The sequence below is a fragment of the Physella acuta genome, unplaced genomic scaffold, assembly GCF_028476545.2.
Source record: "Physella acuta isolate Inbredline_101_S28 unplaced genomic scaffold, ASM2847654v3 ptg000166l, whole genome shotgun sequence".
NCBI classification, from domain to species: Eukaryota; Metazoa; Mollusca; class Gastropoda; family Physidae; genus Physella; species Physella acuta.
The window spans coordinates 409,847-430,742 of NW_026731685.1; the positions used below are offsets into that span (position 1 = coordinate 409,847).

Consider the following 20,896-nt stretch of genomic DNA (forward strand, 5'->3'; position numbering starts at 1 on the left):
TACAGCCTCGTTTTGTCTGAGAACTACGACGGTAGCCATCTTGTTATAAATTCCTCTAAAATGTAGATAAACCTGACACATTCAAACGATACTCTTATTATTTTTTCCTACGAATCATGTTTGTGTTTAACACGAACATGAAATGTGACGTAAAGAATAACATTTTCGTCTCTTAATTTCCTTAGATCAGATAAAGGCCTGTTGTAGAGGTGCGTTTTTTTAATCATGCATGTCGTGATCTGCTGTCTGTACTGTGCACAGAATGAGATCGTTCCGTAGTGTGGTCTGTCTCGAGTCTTTTTCGTTTGTCTGGTCACAAGCCTAGTTGTTAACGTTTAATCTTTATAATCCAGTATAGCAACACTTATTTTGAATTTTTTTATCTTTGGGATCATTTAACAATTGGATAGAGAATGTAAGGTTATCTTTTTAGCTGGCTAACATCCCGCGTGGGTTCATTTTTTTAGTGAAATTCTGAGTCTACCGACCTTGTGAAGCGTCTTTGTATAAAAAAATTGCTTAACTGGTCTCAATTTACTAGATCTAGATATAGATCTATCTAGATATATTATACATATAGTTTTAACACTGCATGCAGATCTATATCTGCTGTACACATTTAGGGTGATTTAATTTATTTTCATTTAGTGGACATTTTAGGCCTAGCTTTCTAGCACTGCCTAGCTAGATTGATACTTTATTATGAATAAGATTTTCTTTATCACTTTTAAGTTTTGGTTTATCACAGAGTGTTAAGGTATAGACTAGAATCTAGATCTAGGTTAACTGTGCATTTTTTGTTTGGTTTTAAATAAAAAGATCTAATCTAGATCTAGATTTTATAAGTTTATACTTTTATAGGCCTATAGATATCTAGATTAGATTCATCATTAGATCATTAAGTAACAGAGCATTTGTGGGAATTTTATAATCTAGATTCTAGCTCTACATAACCAAACCACTGCCATAAGTTTTTACTTTTTATCTACTCTAGATCTAGAATCTAGGCCTGTAGGAATATATAACAATAATGCCATGAACTAACATTCAAGGAATAGGTTAGGCCTAATCATTTGGCCCCTAAACTTGTCTCTTTTCACTAACATTACATTAACAAAACACAATCACATGTAATATCTGATGGTGTTATACTTGCCTATATCATTTAAATTGAATAATATGGTTGATTTTAATAGACCTTAAGTTTAGTTTTAGATATAAAAAATAGACAACCAGTAAACCTATCTACATGCTATAATGCCCCATGCTTGTTAGGATTTAAATATAATAAATAAATTAAATATTGACTTGTGTTGTCTGATTTATTTGAAAATGAAACCAATGCTATATTTTTTTATTAAGGGTATTTGGTGATGGTTAGTATAGGCTAAAAACCAAATTATTCTTGTTTTGAAATAAGTTAGTTTAGTTAGACCCCTAGAAGCCTATAGATGGGCCAGAGTATAATTATTTTATCCCCATCACTAGTTGTTGGTTCCAAGTTTAGACCAAGCTAACACATTTTACATGTAGAATTGAAGAGCAATAGTTAATGTATTATAAATGTATTAAAATTTTGGCAATATGGTTATAATTATTATTTTCAGAGCTCAACAAGATCAGTCATAGATATTCTTCGGCATTTCAAATTTTCTTTGTTTGAACATTTTGGAAGAAAACTTTTTAAAAGTTTTCATACAGAAGGGGGCAAAGTTGTCCCACAACTATTTGTTGGCAAAAGAATGCCTCTTCCAAGCAGAGCTCGCGTTTATGCTGACATAAACACTCATAAACCAAGAGAATACTGGGATTATGAATCACATGTTGTTGATTGGGGGTTTGTAATAATTTTTATTACTTTTATTTGAAAACAATTTTAGCACTAAAATCAATGCATATTAGAACCATAATACAACCATCCAAATTATTTCTTAAATCTTAATAGGGAAGGCATTGAACCTTATTTTAACAAATTGTTGCATGCATTTCAGAAATCAGGATGATTATCAGGTTGTCAGAAAATTAGGAAGAGGAAAGTACAGCGAGGTTTTTGAAGCAGTGAATGTCACAAACAATGAAAAATGTGTTATAAAGATACTAAAGGTAAAAAATTGTTTCTGACTTATTAGTTTTAAAAGAGAAACATATTTGGTTTAATGTTTCAGATATAAACAGCTTTTAATACTATCTCTTTTCAGCCTGTAAAGAAAAAGAAAATCAAACGGGAAATAAAGATATTAGAAAATCTCAGGGGTGGCACAAATGTCATAACATTATTGGCAATAGTAAAAGATCCAGTGGTTAGTATGCCAGCTTATAATAAAAACTTAATCATTTTTTTGTTGTTTTTATTAGGGTATTATTATTTTTTTGAATTATTATTTTATTATGAAAATTTATTTTGATCAGCCATTACTTTTCAATTATTTTTTCAGTCACGTACACCAGCCCTCATATTTGAGCATGTCAATAATACAGATTTCAAGGTAAATTACAATTTAAATCTCTTATTACTGTAGATGAAAGAGAATCAAGTGTCCTCCTTTTTAAAACACTAACATTATTTGTTTGGTCAAAATCACAGGCACAACATTACATATGTATGGCATTGATAAATATTAAAAAGCAAAGAAATTTAAGCTACATCAAACAGCATCCTTAGACCTATTTCTAAAATATTTGTTTTTTCTTGTAGCAACTCTACCAGACATTCATAGATTTTGATATACGTTTCTACCTGTATGAATTATTAAAGGTAAAATATTTTAGTTAATTTGTAATAACTTATTTAAAATGTATAATTATGTAACTTTTTAAAAAATGCAAATTTTTTAAACTTTCATAGCTTACTTTATTTTCAGAGGAGTAGACTTGAATATTAATTTATTTTCTTATTTCTTTACAGGCATTGGACTATTGTCACAGTATGGGTATAATGCACAGGGATGTCAAACCTCACAATGTGATGATTGATCATGAAAACAGAAAGGTTAGAAGGTTTTCTGCAAACTTCAGCCAATTTGAATATTTCTAAAACTTTGTTGTGTCTTATTTATGTTGTGTTAATGTATTTTTTTTTAGCTTTGTTTTAATTGTTGTAATGTATTTTTAAATTTCTAGCTTCGTCTGATTGACTGGGGATTGGCTGAGTTCTATCATCCTGGCATGGAGTATAATGTTCGAGTAGCTTCTAGATATTTTAAAGGACCAGAACTCTTGTTAGACTATCAGGTGAGCACAATCATTTTTGTGTGTGTAGGGATGTAAGCTAAAATTGTATATCCAGGAAACTATAATATGATCAAAATCTATATATATTTTTTTTTTACAGATGTATGACTATTCATTAGATATGTGGAGCTTGGGCTGCATGTTTGCCAGCATGATATTTAGGAAAGAACCATTCTTTCATGGTCATGACAACTATGACCAGGTACTTTTTTTTTTAATAATGCTATTTTTCTTTTGTAATACAGTACATATATTTTACTAACTCTAGTAAGTGCATAGTGTAGATATTTCATTTAAATTTTGTTTTTACAGCTGGTGAGGATTGCCAAAGTTTTGGGAACAGATGATCTCTATGGTTATATTGAAAAGTATCAAATTGATTTGGACCCAAGATTTAATGACATTTTAGGAAGGTTAGTTTTTTATATTAATACATGTGTCAACTACAATTTGTCAGTTGCTGCTGGGTTATGTCAGAACATTGAATGTCATCATGAGTACTACACACTAATAATACAACTTTTGTATAAAGTTTTTATAGCCTCTCTAACTTTTTTATAGGCACTCAAGAAAGCGATGGGAGAGATTTGTACACAGTGAAAATCAACATCTTGTCAGTCCTGAGGCACTGGATTTTCTAGATAAACTTCTACGTTATGACCATAATGATCGTTTAACAGCAAGAGATGCAATGGACCATCCTTATTTCTGTAAGATTATTGATTTTATGCTACAGGCTAGTGTATTTATTGTTGCTGATGAATAGAATAAGCAAACCATTGCTTTTGTTTTTACTTTTCAGACCCTATTGTGAAAGAGCAAGGGCGATTGTCCAACATTTCAGGGCACACATCACCAACTCCTGTAACTGCTGCTGGTCAGATTGGAGGCAAGTTAAATGTAATTTTTTTTTCTTAGTCTGAAATGTAGTTTGCAGCACTTCTTTTACAATGCAGTATACTTTTAATACAAACTCTCATGTTGTTTTTCCATTATCACCCTAGCTGTTGTAATAATGTTACATTTTAAAGTCTAGTCTTATAAATTTTCCTTTTGTGGTTAATTTTGACAATTTATAGTGCTTAAATTTATTTTTGTTCTTTAAACTTACATAGTGTTAGCATCAGTGAAAACTAAAGTAAGTTAGGTTTTTGAAATACTTAGCTTTTAATAATATAATAGCTAATTAACAAGTTTCAGTAAGCTTTTGTTGATGCTTTTTTATATATAACACTTGTTATTTTCAGTAATATTTGTTAGATTTTTTTTTGTTTATGACCTTTGCACACATTAATATTAATGCATCAAGAAGATGCTATGCATTATTTGTTTCTAACCCATTTCTCCACAAATTGGCTCTGGTCAGTATTCGATCAGTGTTTATTTTAGTACTGTACATCAGCATTTCCCACATTTTCTATGGTGGTGCTGTTATATATAATTGATGTGCATTTTTTTTCTTCCCATGGTATAGAAAAAGTAAATTTAGCAACGATGTATTGAACTAGAATCCAACAGGACACAGTAGTTTACTGTTTGTTTTTTGTGTTGGAAATAAATTCCAGCTGATAATTCCAGTAAATTGCAGCTGATAAAAGCTCTGTTAACTCTTGGAATATGCAACTTTTTGAGGCTTTCTCTAGCTTAAGTAACAGATATCTCGTAATAGTATCATCATTGTCTAATGGAGTTTGTTTATAAATTTAATATATTATTAATGGATATTCTGCATCCCTAATGAATAGCAGCTTCTACCTTAAACTGCTTCACTCATTTTCATACATTATGTGCTGTATGGGATTACACATATTTTTAGTCAAGTAATTTGGTGTAGATATGCTTAACTGTTATATTGTCATGTTATTCTTGTTGTCAGAGGCTTGCAAATGTGCACTGATTTGGGAAATGCTGCGGTACATATTTATTGATGCACTTTCAAAGAAGATCAGTTTGATCTGTTAAATGGAAGCTGGAATATAATTAGTATTTGCTTTATTTTGCCAGTCTTAGATGGTGTTCTTAGGGATGCAATAGGGAAGGAGGGAATAGAAGAGCTGGAGGAAAATAGAGGTTGGTTTAATGGTCCAGAGTTGACTAAAAACCACATTCAATGGGTTTATAGCTTGAGGATGCTACCTAGCTTTATCCCTAGCTCTAGTTTGCACTGTATGCATTGTATAATTGATATATTGATTTATATATGCTGTGGGTATCATTAACTGATTCACTCTTTTTAAAACAAGCAATGCCATTTTTGTGCATTAGATGTTAAAATGTATAAGTTCCACAGAATAAGAATGAATTTAAAATTATTTAATTCTGCAATATTTGAAATGTTTTGTTAATTATCTACCTTTTGTTAGGTACATGCCATAAAACTGACTCATTTTAAAAATTGATATGCTTGCCTAAAATACCCCATTGAATAAGTATAACAGATAATTTAAGCTAGTTTTACAGAATAAAGCTAAATGTGTTCTTCTCTCTCTCTCTCTCTTCCCCCCCCCCCCCCCCCCCCCTCAACATTTGAACTTAAATTATAATAGCATGATGCATAATGAAAATCTATACTACAACACTAATAATAAAAGCTATTAAGAGAGAGTAGTCTATGTAGGAAAAATAGTTTTAGATTTAACATCTATTCAGCAAGTACATGTTTATTTTAGCTCTTGTAAGTTTTTAGTTTTTCAACTTGCTACATCAAGTTGCATAGCATGAGCCATTTACTGAGTGTTGCACTATACTGTGGAAATCAGAGTCTTGCTTGGTCTAGTGTCATTAAACATCGTTTAAGATTTGTCACTTTTTTTTTCTCAGCCCTCTCAAAGATTTTTTTTTATAATGCTGTTTTGTTTTCTTTCTTTTTAATGCAGGCTAGATTTTTATTTATTTTTATGTAGACAATAAAATTTAAACCTTCACAGTGTCAAACTCTATTGTTTAGTTTAGAAAAAACACCTTGGTATTTCATTTTTCAGATGTGAATTGGGAAGTACAACAGAAAGCCTGAGGAATACAGGTTAAGATGTTTTCTTTTTTTTTTTTTTTAAAGTTCTAACTTTGTTGCATCCGCTGGTGATTGCTTTCTATTATAAATGGTGATTATGATCAGCTTAATTATCCAGAACTATTTAATGATAAAAAAATCTCTTGGATAGCTATCACTACAACATTGAATTTTGTTGGCAACTCCCATCACTTATGTTGCTACTTCAGCTTTGGAAAATAAATTTACACAAACTTTTCTGTTATTCAAATTAGCATATTATTATGTAAGCATGTTTTGTTGAGGATTTCTAATTTTTGTTGCATTGCTTGCTGATATTGTTAATACATTTAAATCCTAGTTCTGGTGTGTTATAATACATTTAAGGTTTGAATAATTGCTGCTAATTAGTTTAGGGTTTTTAATTAGTTTCAAATTTACCTTTGTACAAAATTTAACAAGGTCAACATCAAATTTTAAATGCAAGTTCATCATATTAAAATCACATTTTAAAAGCTCTTTTGTTATTATTTTTTTTGGTGTTTTAATAAAATCCTAACAAATATGAGAGGCGTAATTTTTATTGTATAGATAAGCAATCCTATAGAGCAACTTAATTTATATTGTATAGATCTGATAAGCAATCCTCTAAAACAACTAGCTCTAACTTAGGTTTTTCATTCTTAATGGACTTTGTTGAATATGCGCCTGGTTCTTGTATTATGAAGTGCTCATAGTCTTTGCTTTTACTATCAAAGTCATTTAATCTTTAAATAAAGCAGATTGTGTATTTTATAAGTTCTCGTTAAAAGTAGTTTGAATTTGTTCATTTGCTTTAAATTAATATTTGTTAAAATTACTATTTTACGAAATTTTGACTTAAAAGGTGGTGTCTTAAAATATTTCTTAATTTAATGCACTGTGTTAAATCCTATCTATTTTTCTTATAGGTTCATCCATTACCAGCACAGTAGGTTCGTCCAGCTCCCCTGTTATGTCCTCCAATATGGCCACCCTGCCCAACAATGCAGCCACTGCTCAGAGCTAAACTATTGCAAATTATTTAAGCTGAAAGCCATCATTTATGATGTCTTCAAGTCTTTGGCTGTTTTGCCCTTCTCTTCAACTCTACTGTTGTATATTCATTTTATTAAATATAGATTTCAAGGGGAGTGATGTCTTTTTCTTCATTGCATTGAGTTGTTGTCTGGTGAATGTCATCTTAGGTCACCTGCCATCCATAAATTATCACCATTATCATGTTAATTTAAAGCAGGAACTTTGGTTGATTGAAGAATGTATTTGATAACTAAAGTAATTCTTTTTTTATGTCCACATTTTGCAATAGTGAATGTCAACTTTAGTCCATACTGTATACTAGTACTTTTGCTTTTGGAATTCAGTGAAAAGAATGTTAAAGTATATGGTGTACTATTTTAAATATATTCTTGCTGCTAGATTTCTTTTAATTTCTAGAACTGTTTTTAGAACTAAGTTTTCTTCACACTTAAAGCTAGTATGATGCTTTAAACATCTAGGAATGCTCTATTATTCCAGATCACATGTAGATTATTTCTTGAAAGATAGTGTCAGATACACTGGTTTTGTGTTTTCGGGATAACTGATCCTGATGGTAAATCAAAATACTAAAATGTTAGTAAAAATTACTTTACCACATTTAGATTTCACTAGACCTTGGGGTTTATAAAAGTGTACACTGGTTATGTGAATGAAGAGTGGCTGTTACATTTAAAGTGTTTCTTGTTTATCTATCCATCAGATTAAAATGTTTATTATTTTATTGATTTTAGGAATAAACTTGTATAAACTTCTGTCAGTCATTAATGCTATTCACTTTTCATTATTTTTATCTACTGTTGCAATTTAAATAAAGTATTTGACCATAACTTGTTTCTTATAAAGTTTCTGATGGATGGTAGATATTTAAACTTAGCTATACAGTATAGATTAGAGTTTGCATTAATGTCATTTGATTTTTAAAAACTCTTTTTATGATTCAGCCTAAATTAGAGTAAAAAATCCAAAATAGTGATCATTGTTTCAGATGTTCCATGTACAGTAATGTGTCTACGAGTTTTTTTTTTAGGAATGTACATATAGTTAAGGAGCAGTATGGGCAAATTTTAAACAGAAGCAATTTTGGTGTGTCCTTCTGTTGTATCACATGGCAAGTATAGGAGTTGGTACACTTGTTCCAATTGGTTAGTTGTAATTTATTTTGTATTAATCCATTCAGGTTGCAACTTAATATTGGCAGCTGAGAGAAAGAATGTTATGTCATGTGTTGTCACATCAGATTTATGTGCTTGTTTACCTGCCCAGTGTTTCATCAAATGCAAATGTATAAAGTTGTAGGAAATGCTCTTGGTCTCGATCAAACTAATCATGTATGGTACTATTAATAGTTTTTAATAGAAATATCCATTTTTGTTAGCAACGCGGGTTTTATTATGTTAACTAATGTTAGTATAACACATGGGTTTTGCTTTGTAATGAATGTGCTGAAATTAAAGCAAGTATTGGACAAGTTTGACATTGTAAACAATCAAGCATTATGAATAAAAATGGTTGTGTGCCATGTATTTTATAGGTTTTCTTTTAGGATTGAATGCATATTGCTAAGTCAGCCACAACTTTGCTATGCCAGCAATATTACAAGAGTATACCTATCTAAAACAAATTAGTCAAGTATTTTCTGATGTGAATGCTTTTAGTGTTTTTTTTTAAAGTGTGTTTTGTCTTGACTCTCTTTTTATATCAACCCAGACTAAAACTTGTCCTTATTACAATACTATTTTTTTAGTTGTTTAGATAATTTCCACATTGCTTTAAAACTGAAGTATTTACCAACCAGCAGGATAAGAAAATTTGTGCCATAATTGGATCCATAGCTGAGTGTTGAGAACCCACCAATCTGCTTACTAGCTTGTAGCTACCGACTGCAATTTTGGGTAAAAGGAAAAGGTTATGTGACTTGTTATGTGAATCTGAGTAATAAAATTAATAAACTTTAAAAAAAAATATTTTTTACTACTTTTTTCTGAAAAGCATTATCATTGCCTCCCCCTGCATTAAAAACTTCTTTCACTAAAGCTTTTTATTAACTTTGGATTGTGAATCATTTCTGGAAAGCGTTTCTTACACTAACTTACAGACGTGTAAGAAAAACTACAGACCAGATACCAACTTAATGGCTCATATGCAAAATCAAACCGTATACAAACACTGTTAATAGTGTTAATACTTAACACCTGTGAAGTGGGAATTAACATCATTAATAAAACTCAATAATCCAATATTATTACATTTATATAGACCTATTAAACTTTCATCACATACATCTAAGAAAAAGAAATCTTGGGAAGTCTTTCTCGAGCGTTTTAGTTAGTTATTAAGCATGCTGGGTATCTACCGAATTTAGCTTTTTAAAACCATTTAGTTTACAATACAATGAATGTCAATGCAAATTTTGAAACTCAGTTTTGACCCACTTGTAATGCACCGATGACAATGTTAGACTATCACAGGTTTTTATCTAATTACATATTATTTACATATTAAATTAAATGAAAGAAGGGGAGAAAACAAGATCAAGTACTAGCGTTTTGCTCAGTCAGCTATCAGATAACGGATCCTGTTGGACAAGGATGCTTGGATTCATGCCTGCGAATGACCACGGCCTAAGAAGGGACAGATAAAACAAATATTGTCTTTTATTATTTTTTTATTGAGATAGCAACAAACCAGAGTTTCTTCCATGCATCTCTTAAATGGAATTTATATAGAAAATATATACTTTTAACAGTGTCCGTCCGCCCCCCCCCCCCCTGCCCCGGTGAATAAAGTCTAGAAGAAACACTGCAACAAACTGTTTGGGTTTAATGTTTTGAAGCACATATTTTAGTCGTATGGGTATTGTTGACTTAATAAGAAAGAGTGAGTAATAAGTTGATAATAAAACAAAAAACAAGTTAATAAAAAGTCTAGTGACAATTTAAGCGCAATTTCCTTAATTAATTTTTTGTGACCGAACGAAAGGATATTTTTGAAAACTTTCTTCGGCAATATTGTTCTAAATTATGGCAGGAATCGATTGGTAAATGTTTCAAGTCGCTAAGTGGTCTGGTTGCCGAGATATGGGCCAAAAACTGCATTTTTTTTTTAGTTTTTTTGGCTTTTTCCGGGAAATCCAGGAAGGAATTCCGGGAATTTTTTTTGGCCCACAATCATCCTCGGATTTTGCTTAACATATTTGCTTTGGAACTAGTCCTCGATATTGCTTCGTTGAGGGGGAGATACGACTTAAAGCTGCGGACACACATCCATCCATTGCGGACACACATCCATCCATCCAGAAATGACGAGTTAATAATCGCAATTCCTGTAAGGAAATTGCGCTAATAAGGAAATTGCGCTAAAAAGTTTATTACATTTATATGCAATTAAAATGAAACAAACTTATTTACTTTAACAAAAGTATTAAAAGCATTGATCACATATAAAATCTCTTACAAATGGGGGGAGGTGACACCAAGGCAAAAAAATTGCCAATTGCACATAAGAAAAATGCTTTTAATGACTGATATAAGTTAATTAGTAATTTAAGTACAAATTGATAGGGGGAGGAGCAGGGGTCAGGCGTACCGACCTAGTCCGAAGTGGACTATCAATTTCCAACCTTGCCAGCGTTTCTTCCAGACTTTTTTCTTCGGGGGTGCACTTGAAATTTTCGGGGGGGGGGGGGGGGCGGAGCGGCAGACAACAATATCCGGGGGGGGGGGGGGGGTGGGCGGACACTGTCAAAAGTATATATATTCTATATAAATTCCATTTCATTCGGGGGGGGGGGGGGGGGGGAGGAGAGCGGTAGACTTTCTTCGGGGGGAGGGGGGCACCGCCCTCCCCCGCCCCGAAGAGATGCCTGGAAGAATCTCTGAACCCCGCCCTCCCATATCTATATATAGTTATTCCTGTTTGTGAAAAAGTGAAAAAAATACATGTTGTTCAAATAAAACATTTTTATTTAAAGATATTCACTTAATTTTTGTGGATGTCCACAATGGAGAGGGGGGGGTCGTAGAAAGTAGACGCATTTGGACGGTGGTAGGGGAATGGGGAGGGGGTCTAAAATCCAAAATGTTTGTGGACGTCATAAGTAGATGACCCCTTAGGCTAGACTCTAGACGATGTCATGCCTGAGTGACCCCAGTTTACCAGCTATAAATCTAAATATAGAATCAACAACTTCCGGTCCTATTTCCCATGTGCTTTTTACACTTTGTTAATGTTATGAGTCTGATGTTGTTAAATAAAACTAGATCTAGATCTAGAACTTTGTTTAAATTTGGTAGATCTAGATTAAGTTATTTGCATTTCATTTTAATACCCAATAAACAACTTGTTTTTAGCCAAAAACAATCATTATCAACGTTAATATATTTTAAAATCTTTTTTCTATCCAAATTGCAAATAAATACAAAAACTAGATCTAGCATCAATCACTCTCGGTGTCACAGTTACAGTAAAATCAAAATGTCACACGATCTAGATCTACCTACTACAACATTAACAAGCGATAACCTAAACATTCAGAAAAACTGTGGCAATATTAACATTTCTAGAGCTTTTAATACTACAAATAACAATGTTAATAATAGATCTAGTAATAATAGTAGTAGTAGTGTTAGCCTTTTAAATTTTGATGAGTTTTTAATAAAAAACAAAAGAATAGCAGAAGAGTTGGACAGTCCGAAGTTGACTTTCGTTTCAAGAGTGAATCCACTTACTGGGAAAATGGATTGGGTTGTTCAGGATGAACATTATGACTATGTTCAAGAAATTGCTAGGTGAGCCAAATAAATAAAAAACAGTTAAACACATGCCATTTTTTATAGGTCTAGATTCTAGATCTAGCTAAGTCGCTGCTAAGTCTAGATTTCTAGATTCTACCATTTTTTGCTCTCTCACTGAGTATAGAGTATAGTATAGAGTCATAGAGTATAGAGGAAGTATTGTAATCGTGCACAAAAATCACATTAAATTTTGACAGTTACCACAGTTTTACACATAGAGTACTTCATCCTATATATATGGAGCGTAGGGGACTTATTTTAATCTGGCAAAAATTCTAAATCCAGATTTATCAAAATCTTGGCAGTTTATGCGTCATTGAGTCGGAAAAACTGGGCTTTGCAATTTAGTCTGTGTGTGTATATGTGTCGGTGAACATGATAACTTGAGTACTGTTACAGCTAGGTTGATGAAATTTCATATCTAAGTAATTTAGTATCACATCAAATTTGTAGTTCGGTATCTTTTCAGCAATTTCCGGTAACCGGAAGTGGAATTCATTCTACTTTTGGTTTTTTCAGAACTGTTTCTGATAGATAGATGAAATAAATTTCACATATAAGTAAAATATCTAATTCTTTGTTTTCTGTCATATTATGAGTAATTTGTACTTTCTCAAAAAAATGCATATGATTTTACAATGTATTAATGTTCTGCACTATTATACACACATTGTTTGTTGTTCACTTTGTGCACACATCTTATTTCTACGAGATTCTATGCTATTTTAAAAAGTTTAAGTATTTAAAAATTGATTAAAAATCATGTCTATATCCCAGGTTGCCATCCCCTGTAGACTGTAGTGTTATATAAGAATTTTCGAGAAATCACATTTTGCAAGGGCAACACCATTATTTTCAATAGAGACCTTCCCAGTAGTAGTCTCAACAACTTTCCATAGTTTCATGGTGATGGCTGAACAGTGTATTGATGCATAAGGGACATGCTTTCATTTTTTATCCATAGAGAATAACATGTCTACATAATATTGTCACTTCAGGATTTTAGACAGATTAAGATGGGCCTAGTACTATGCAACCTAGTATTAACTATCACAGTAATTAATAGGCTAGACCTACTACTACCATTTATTGTAAGTGTGCTACATATAGTTAAGAGCCCCACTAGGTAACTGTAATGATGAAAATTGCTGGAAGAAGGGTCTGGGTGGATTGTTAGTGGGGAGAAGTGAGTTATAGGTATATAAAATCACATTTTATTGATGAAAGATTAAAAAGCTAAAATATAACTAAATTAAAAAGTCAGCATAGATGCAAAATTCAAGATGAGTGCAACTCACTGGAGGGGAACAAACTGTGCTGAGACTGGGTTGCCCGGTCTCAACAGCATATGTTCAGAGAAAAAAATCATAGATTTTGTAAGAGTTGAAGAGTAATTACTAACTGTATAGAAAATTTACCCCAGATTAAAAAAGAATAAACAATTGAAATCTTATTCTAAATAATAAACAAAAAAAACAACCCTTTCTTAGGTCAGGATATGGTGATATGCTACATGACACAGACAGGGTAAGAAAACATTTTAATTGTATTAACACTAATACAAAATACATAGGCCTACATTTTTATTATTTTAATAGTATAATCCCTACTATACGCTCATAGTTTTATGTTTTTGTTTAAGTTATTAATTATATCGTCAGCATTAAAATTTATCAATTACCTCAGTTATAGCTATACATGCTCAAGGTATTATGTGCGACAAAAACATTTAAAAAAACATGTAACCTCATGATTAATCTATTGTCATTTCTACCATTTTTAATAGAATAAAAAATACTACCTGGCAATTAAACAAGCTGTCAAATTGTTGAAGGATCAAGGCAAGAAAGTCAAAGCCTTAGACATTGGGACAGGCACTGGTCTTCTGTCCATGATGGCAGCAGAAGCAGGGGCGGACACCATCAGTGCGTGTGAGGTACTTGACTTTTCCTTCGTGTTCTTTATGGAGCAAAGGGCTGCAGCCACACCTTTTTCCACCAGACTCGGGTTTGAGTGGCTCTCTTATTTGTAGTGTTTTGCCATGGGTCTTTTTTGGATATTTTGTCTGGTCATCTTACCTTGAGGATCTGTCATAAGCATCAGTTTGTGAACAACTGTAGCCTGTCTGTATTTATTTTGGTAACCCTCCATGAAAAGTACACAGGCTTTATTGTATAGGTTTTATTAATTAATTACTTTCTTCATTCACTGTGCATGTGTGTTTTTAGGCATTTCCTCCAATGGCTGCATGTGCAGATGCAGTGCTGAAAATAAATGGCTTTAAAGACAAAATTAAACTTATTCCAAAGAGATCAAACGAGGTTTTATTAGGTAAATAGTTATTTTTCTTTATATTAATGCTTTCTTATATAATACATTTTTAAAATCTTGCATTCTTTGAAAAAGGGATCACACTGTAGAAGATGTGTTTTTATTGAATGATTATTACTTACACATTTACCTAAAAATACCCTTTCATAAAATAATTCCTATTAATGGCATGATGCAGCTAGCTGTATGTGAGGAGTTCCTCTGGCAAAAGTCAACTTATTGAAAAATATGAGTAGCTCTTTTAGTCTTTCTAATCAAATGTCACTTATAGTGTTGTACAAACTTTTATTCCCTGGAGGGTATAATACTTTAAAATTAATTTTTACAGTAAAACTTAAAAAATTCTTAGATTATTAAACAAGAAAAATTTTATAAAGTCAATTTACACATTCATTAGAAAGTTATGCAAGTCTAGCATAATATGCTGTTTTCACATAAAACCAGGTATCTCTTTGTGGTATCATTATCAAGTTGTCCTAATATGTTAATTCTGATATGGCTTATTCTAGTAGCAAGACCTATTGGGGGTAGCGTTCACACATTATATGTTATAACCAAACCACCCTTCTACATTTGCTGCTGATTAAAGTTATAATACAAAAAATAATGCAATGAATTTGTACTCTTTGTTATCAACAGATGACATTGGAGATCGAGCTAATTTGCTAATAACTGAGCTGTTTGATACAGAGTTAATTGGTGAAGGAGCTATTGGTGCTTATTCTGATGCTCATGATCGACTAATGGAAGTATGGGTTTTTATATTCTAGTTATTGTAAACAGGTTATCTTTTAACATGCATTTTGAGCAATAAATAATTAATTTTAAAAAGTTTAATTATTTGCATAGTAAAAAAAGTAGTTCATTTTTTACTAATACTTCTATTCAACACACAAATATATATGCAAGTAAAGCATAATAAGGAATTAAATATTACCAGTTACCGTTACAGTTTTGTATTAAATTAAAAGACTTTATTTTATCACAATTAAACTTAGTGTTCATTATTTACTATTTATTTGTTCATTGTTAACTTAAGCTTGCTTTACAAGGTTTACAGGATCATAAATATTAAAACTTGCATTGTTCCATCAAATGTAGTCAGACTGTGTAGCTGTCCCAAGCACAGGAATCATGTACGTCCAAGCTGTGCAGAGCCCGCTCCTGACCAATTGGAACAACCTACAGTCTATTAGTTTGCCCAATGGGTCAGTCATATCAGTCCCTGCCCATTTTGCCAGGTGTGGCGGTGCTCCACTGCTGCATGATCTGCAGGTAGATGAATTACAGGAGGATTTGACTTTTGTTTCTACACCAGTAGAGGTATTTAGGTCAGTAGAGGTTTGAATACATTTTGTTTTAATTAGAAGAAATCAAACTGTAATATTGACAAGAATAACAATATTTCAAATACATGTTTTGAAAGTTCAAGTTTAGAAATAGTGATATTAAAAAATAACACATTATGTTGGCTTTTAATTTATTTATTCAACATCAAAATATAATTTTGAATTTTAGAATATAATTTTTAAAATTTTAGAGTATAATTTAAAAATTATAGAGTAAAATAAAAAAATTGTAGTAAATAATTATGCATTCTTTAATAGCTTTGCCTAATTTTGACTCATATAGCAATGCATGATTTTTTTTTTCTCTTGAAACTGCTAGGTTTGACTTTAGTCATCGAAATGCATTACCTAAAACTGAGAGTAAAAAGCTAGTTACAGAGGCTCAACTAGACGGTTCAGTTAATGGATTTGTTATGTGGTGGGAACTGGTCATGGATCCCCAAGGGGAAATTATCCTCAGCTGTGCTCCATGCTGGAATAGAAAGGCAGATGTTCCAGTCCCTGTAAGTCTGATCCTAGTACAAAAATATAATAGCATTTAACTGAGATATAATAAGTAAAGTCAAGTTGGGAGATTTTATTTTGAAACTAAGTTTTATTTTTACAATATCTTCAAACCATTTACCAACCAGGGCATCAAAACTTTTTACTTCCCTTACGGACGAGCAATAAAACAATGTAATTTCAACCATGGCATTTTAAAAAAAATTAACCACTTGTGTTAAACGAATAAAATAAAAAGCATTGTACACAAAAGTGGTTTATGTTTATTATGTATGAGGTAACTAGCATGTTAGTTTATAAATAAAAAATAACACTAATTCCAGAAAAATGTAAACAAACATAACTTTTAATATTTTTTCTATACAATTTTGATTTTAAATGTTTAAAAAAATTTCAAGTAGACACTGGATCTACTTTCTTGTTCAATAGTTACATTATTAATAAAGTCCCTTTCAATGGCAGAGGCATATTAATTAGATTTTATTTCACTAATTATATTACCCATAATTTAAAAAAAAAGTTTTTAACTTAAGAAAATTTTTTAGAAAATAAACCACTAGTGATATAACAACAAGAAAACAATGTAAATAAAACTTATTATTGCCCGCTTGCACCCGTAACTTCAAAATCTCATTACCAAAGAGACTTCTGCTACTTCTTCTAAGTAAAAGCACTATACAAAGTTAAGTGACAGCTGGAGCACCAGACTATACCACACACAAAAATTCTCGGGAGACCACATAGGCTCTACCTTATTTAACTATTTTTACAGCAATATCAAAAACATAATATTTATTATTTAATAAGTTATTTTCTTTGTTTATAAAAGCAACTTTCAATGTAACATACAGTATATTTTTCCTTTTAAGTTTGATGTAGGATTTTGATAAACTCTGTATTCTTTTGCACATAACAAACATCTGTATATTTTAAGTGGAGGGACCATTGGATGCAGGCCCTGTATTATCCTTCGGTGTCTAAAAGTGTGAAAAAAGGAGAAAGTTTTGAAATTAACTGCTATCATGATGAATACAGCCTTTGGTTTGATACTGCTGTTACAGATAGGTAAGGTTGGCATTGCATTGGGTTGAGACAACACTTCACCTCTAACATGTCAGTCTAGTGTCACTAATCTCCATTTCAAAAGATTTCCTGGCCACTTCCTCACCTTGTGGTGGTGGTTTAGACTCATGGCTGTCTACACATCTCATAGTTAATGTTTCAAACTTGTGGCTCCCCAATTTTAAGATGCTGTCTTCATTTTTTGTAAATTAAGCAATTAAGCTTTTTTATCAATGCCTGGAGCGCCTTCCATGTTTCTGAGCTATATAGAAAAACAGATTGGTATATATTGGAGGAACTTTGTATATCCATAAGTGTATTAAATGAGCAATGTGTTTAATGGAGCTGTGATATAGTTCAGGGTGACTTGTATCTAGAACAGAAAACAAATAGCATCCAGAAGCACTAATTATCTTTCAAGATACAGTTGCATGGTTAAATATCAGACTTTCATATATTCCCAGCAGTCATCCCCCCAGCTGCACATGTGGACTCCATGTAGCCTTTAGTCGCAGTAGGCTTGGACAGATCAATGATTCTGAAAGAAATGTTTTTTATACCAAAGTCTTACAGACAGTATGTTACCATTCTTATAAAATAATCTTTTAAACATTATTTTTTGTTCTATGAAAATTTTTATAAGGTCTGCTAAGTATTTGTACAAACACTATCTGTGTACACTGTTGTAATAGAAAAAATATAATCTATACATTTATAGCAGTTTTCAAGTTTAAATACCAAGTTTTTATTGTTAAACAGTACAAAAAAATATCCCTAACTTTGCTACTGAAAGACCAGGTATATTTATATTTGATGATAGGTAAATAGAGATGTTTTTAACCAAAAAATAAAAACAGCCAGCTTTTGCTAGTACACCTCTGTCAATTGTTGAAAGATTTTTTAAACTCTGTTATAGCAAGTAACCAACTTCAAATAGTTGTGTCAAACTTTTCCCTCAGCATATAACCAGTGATACAGTCTGTCTTGTGATCTCTGATGGAAGTATGTTGCCCCTTATGGCTGCATGCCTGGGTGCTAAAAAGGTTGGTCCCACTTTTTCTCATTTCTTAGCAGCAAATAAATAAGCTTGGGCTACAAATAGCTCTTACACAATATGATATTACTATAGAACAATTTGTTTTAATGTTAAAATTTATTTCAAGTTTTTTGCCCATAATTTTCTACTGTACTAATGGTATAATACTTAACAAATTTAAGGTTTTCTACCTGGATAGTAGTTGGTCTTGTCGTAAAGTGATCAAAGAAATGGTGAATTTCAACCAGTTGGGAGATAAAGTTTGTGTGTTGGAGAAAAATGTAGAGGATATTACAGCAGAAGATTTGGAACAACTAAAGGTTGCTTTTTTTTGGTGTACTTACAGCCCTCCTTTGATCAAAATTTTACATATTTTATTCTACACTTTAGATATTTAACAGAAAGTTAACTGCCCTGCTCCATCACCAACCTGATGCATACATACTCGTGTTCAGTGGCGGAACTAGAAAAAAAGGGCCACCCCCATAAAAAATATTTCGGGCCCATATATATATATATATATATATATATATAAATATATATATATATATTTTTATTTTTATATATATAGATATATATATATAAACAAAATACGAACATAGAATACTCAATACCTCAATACGGGCTTGTTTGAAATTTGAAAAAATTAAAAATACTTAGTTTTTATTTTTAACTTAAACATGTTACAACAACACATCATTCATCATTTGTGTGAGTGCTATTAGTCTGTTTTGAAATTCTGTTTCAATGTCTGACATAATGCTTCCTAAATTACAAGTAGGTCAAAAGAATATGAAGCATGAAAGCTTTGTATGTGTAATGGTTTTTCGCCTTGTGTTTATTTTTTAAATTTATATTATTAGTTTTTAATCATTTCCTTTTTATACTATCTCATTCTTTATTATGTATTATTTTTAAAAATAATAATTAAGAGAAGTAATTGCTTTTTAATTTGTTTAGTGCAAATCTGTTAAAAGTTTCTTAAGAGCACATATATTTGACTATTATAAGTCATGGAAGTGGTTTGAACGTTTGCCTATCTTTCACACTACAACTCATGTAGCCTATAATTTTTTTCCCTTTACCTACTGTAGAACATCACTACTGTAGTAGACCTGTTTGTTTTTTTACAAGAAAATTATTTTTTTATCTATTAAAAAAAAAATTGATTATGGTCGGCTGTGGGCCCCTAAACGGGCTGCCCCCCCCCCCCCCCCCATTGCGGGGTCTGGCGGCACTGTAGTTCCGCCCCTGCTAGTGTTTCTAGTTTTACACTACTTTATAATATAAAGGTGTTATAATGTGTAAGCATTTTACCATTATAAAATAGGAATAATTTTGTTTTTCACCAATGAACATTTCAGATAGATGTTGTTGTGGCTGAGCCCTTCTTCCAGTCAGCCAGTTTGCCATGGGAGCACCTGTACTTCTGGTATGCCTTACATCATGTACAAGCTCACCTCAGTGAATCAGTTGTCATTCTCCCCAAGTCCATGACAATTCAAGCTATTGCAGTCCATTTTGAAAACCTACAGAAAATAAGGTCGCCTGTTGGGTATTGTGAAGGATTTAACATCACAGAATTTGACAAGCTTATTGAGGTGTGTTATTATTTCCACAAGTGATACCATAACAATTTACACTGCTGGGTTACTTATCATTTGAAGCAACCACCACTGGGATATGTGAAGAAAAAAAAGAAAGCAATAAACTGTAAAAATAAAATTTAAATTGTGTTACAAAATTTACTATAAATTTAAAATGTCAATACAGGTGGGGTAAATTTCTAAATGATTTATTATAATTTTGCATTAGTCTACCTGCTGTTTCTAAATAAATTCTAGCTTAGAAAAAGCATCAAATCTATATTTGTTTGCATCCTTTAGAAATCCTCAGAATCAGCAGATGAAGATATAGAACCCCAACCTTTGTGGGAATACCCAGCAATGGCTGTATCATCCCCCAAAACAATTTTCTCTATACAATTTTCTTCCAACCCTTGTAATATGGAAACTGTTCTCAACAACACAGATTTGCAGTGCTGTCGGTAAGCCAATTGGTGTATTGTTTTATTCAATTTGTCCCCTGCATTATCAGCTGTTTCACGAGTTACAATACCCATAGATAATTAAGAAATTACTCAACAGAGATGAAACTCTAAATGGAATAGCCCTTTGGACAGAATACGACTTTGGTGAAAACCTTGTTACAAGCACAGGTCTACTGAACAATGATTGGGAAGGCAAAAAGATCAGGTGTGTTTTTTTTTTTAAATATCAGTTTTCTTATCTTGAGTCTATACTTTGCATATTGACACAAGGTTTAATTATTTCAGGTGGGACAAGTTTTCTAGACAAGCTGTCAAACTTTATCGGCATGAAAGAGCTGTAAATAAAGATTCATCTGTACATATACAAACTGAATTTAATCCTGCTAATGGAGATTTTGTGTTTGTACTGTAATAAGCTAAATAAAACTTCCTAATAACATGATTTGTATTTGTTAAATGATGACAAAATAG

The 20,896-nt window shown here is 31.8% G+C and overlaps 2 protein-coding genes across 8 annotated transcripts; both read left to right on the forward strand.

Moving 5' to 3' along the window:
* Positions 1-8,823, forward strand: LOC131936057 (casein kinase II subunit alpha). Of its 5 annotated transcripts, none has more exons than XR_009386006.1 (15): positions 1-209; positions 1,608-1,837; positions 1,992-2,103; positions 2,199-2,300; positions 2,436-2,486; positions 2,696-2,755; positions 2,906-2,989; positions 3,121-3,231; positions 3,332-3,433; positions 3,544-3,644; positions 3,793-3,941; positions 4,034-4,131; positions 4,347-4,369; positions 6,213-6,253; positions 7,171-8,823. XR_009386006.1 is itself a non-coding variant. In XM_059292900.1 (15 exons), exons 2-14 carry the CDS (start codon positions 1,743-1,745, stop codon positions 6,216-6,218), a joined length of 1,083 nt encoding a protein of 360 aa, XP_059148883.1. In that variant the 5' UTR covers positions 1-209; positions 1,608-1,742; the 3' UTR covers positions 6,219-6,253; positions 7,171-8,823. The 5 variants fall into 5 exon arrangements, 4 of the variants coding, with proteins under 4 accessions (XP_059148883.1, XP_059148880.1, XP_059148884.1 ...); XM_059292900.1 differs by having other exon boundaries at positions 4,034-4,120; XM_059292897.1 differs by lacking the exon at positions 4,347-4,369 and adding an exon at positions 5,236-5,301 and having other exon boundaries at positions 4,034-4,120.
* Positions 8,824-11,496: 2,673 nt separating this feature from the next.
* On the forward strand, positions 11,497-20,864 carry LOC131936051 (protein arginine N-methyltransferase 7). Of its 3 annotated transcripts, XM_059292885.1 has the most exons (16): positions 11,497-11,588; positions 11,968-12,087; positions 13,584-13,620; positions 13,880-14,029; positions 14,322-14,424; positions 15,064-15,173; positions 15,526-15,755; positions 16,093-16,276; positions 17,212-17,342; positions 17,804-17,915; positions 18,299-18,382; positions 18,558-18,695; positions 19,740-19,976; positions 20,262-20,422; positions 20,523-20,630; positions 20,711-20,864. In XM_059292885.1, exons 2-16 carry the CDS (start codon positions 12,035-12,037, stop codon positions 20,835-20,837), a joined length of 1,965 nt encoding a protein of 654 aa, XP_059148868.1. In that variant the 5' UTR covers positions 11,497-11,588; positions 11,968-12,034; the 3' UTR covers positions 20,838-20,864. The 3 variants fall into 3 exon arrangements, with proteins under 3 accessions (XP_059148868.1, XP_059148866.1, XP_059148867.1); XM_059292883.1 differs by having other exon boundaries at positions 11,516-12,087; XM_059292884.1 differs by having other exon boundaries at positions 11,516-12,087; positions 17,807-17,915.
* The last annotated feature ends 32 nt before the right edge of the window (positions 20,865-20,896 follow it).

What these genes read in the sequence shown, in the direction of transcription:
- LOC131936057 (XM_059292897.1), top strand. Translation starts at nt 1,743, where the DNA reads ATGCCTCTTCCAAGCAGAGCTCGCGTTTATGCTGACATAAACACTCAT. An exon ending in AACTCTTGTTAGACTATCAG is followed by an intron (nt 3,232 to 3,331) that starts GTGAGCACAATC and finishes TTTTTTTTACAG; the next exon opens with ATGTATGACTATTCATTAGA. An exon ending in AGAGCTGGAGGAAAATAGAG is followed by an intron (nt 5,302 to 6,212) that starts GTTGGTTTAATG and finishes TTCATTTTTCAG; the next exon opens with ATGTGAATTGGGAAGTACAA.
- LOC131936051 (XM_059292883.1), top strand. Translation starts at nt 11,531, where the DNA reads ATGAGTCTGATGTTGTTAAATAAAACTAGATCTAGATCTAGAACTTTG. An exon ending in TGCTACATGACACAGACAGG is followed by an intron (nt 13,621 to 13,879) that starts GTAAGAAAACAT and finishes CATTTTTAATAG; the next exon opens with AATAAAAAATACTACCTGGC. An exon ending in AAGATTTGGAACAACTAAAG is followed by an intron (nt 18,696 to 19,739) that starts GTTGCTTTTTTT and finishes TGAACATTTCAG; the next exon opens with ATAGATGTTGTTGTGGCTGA.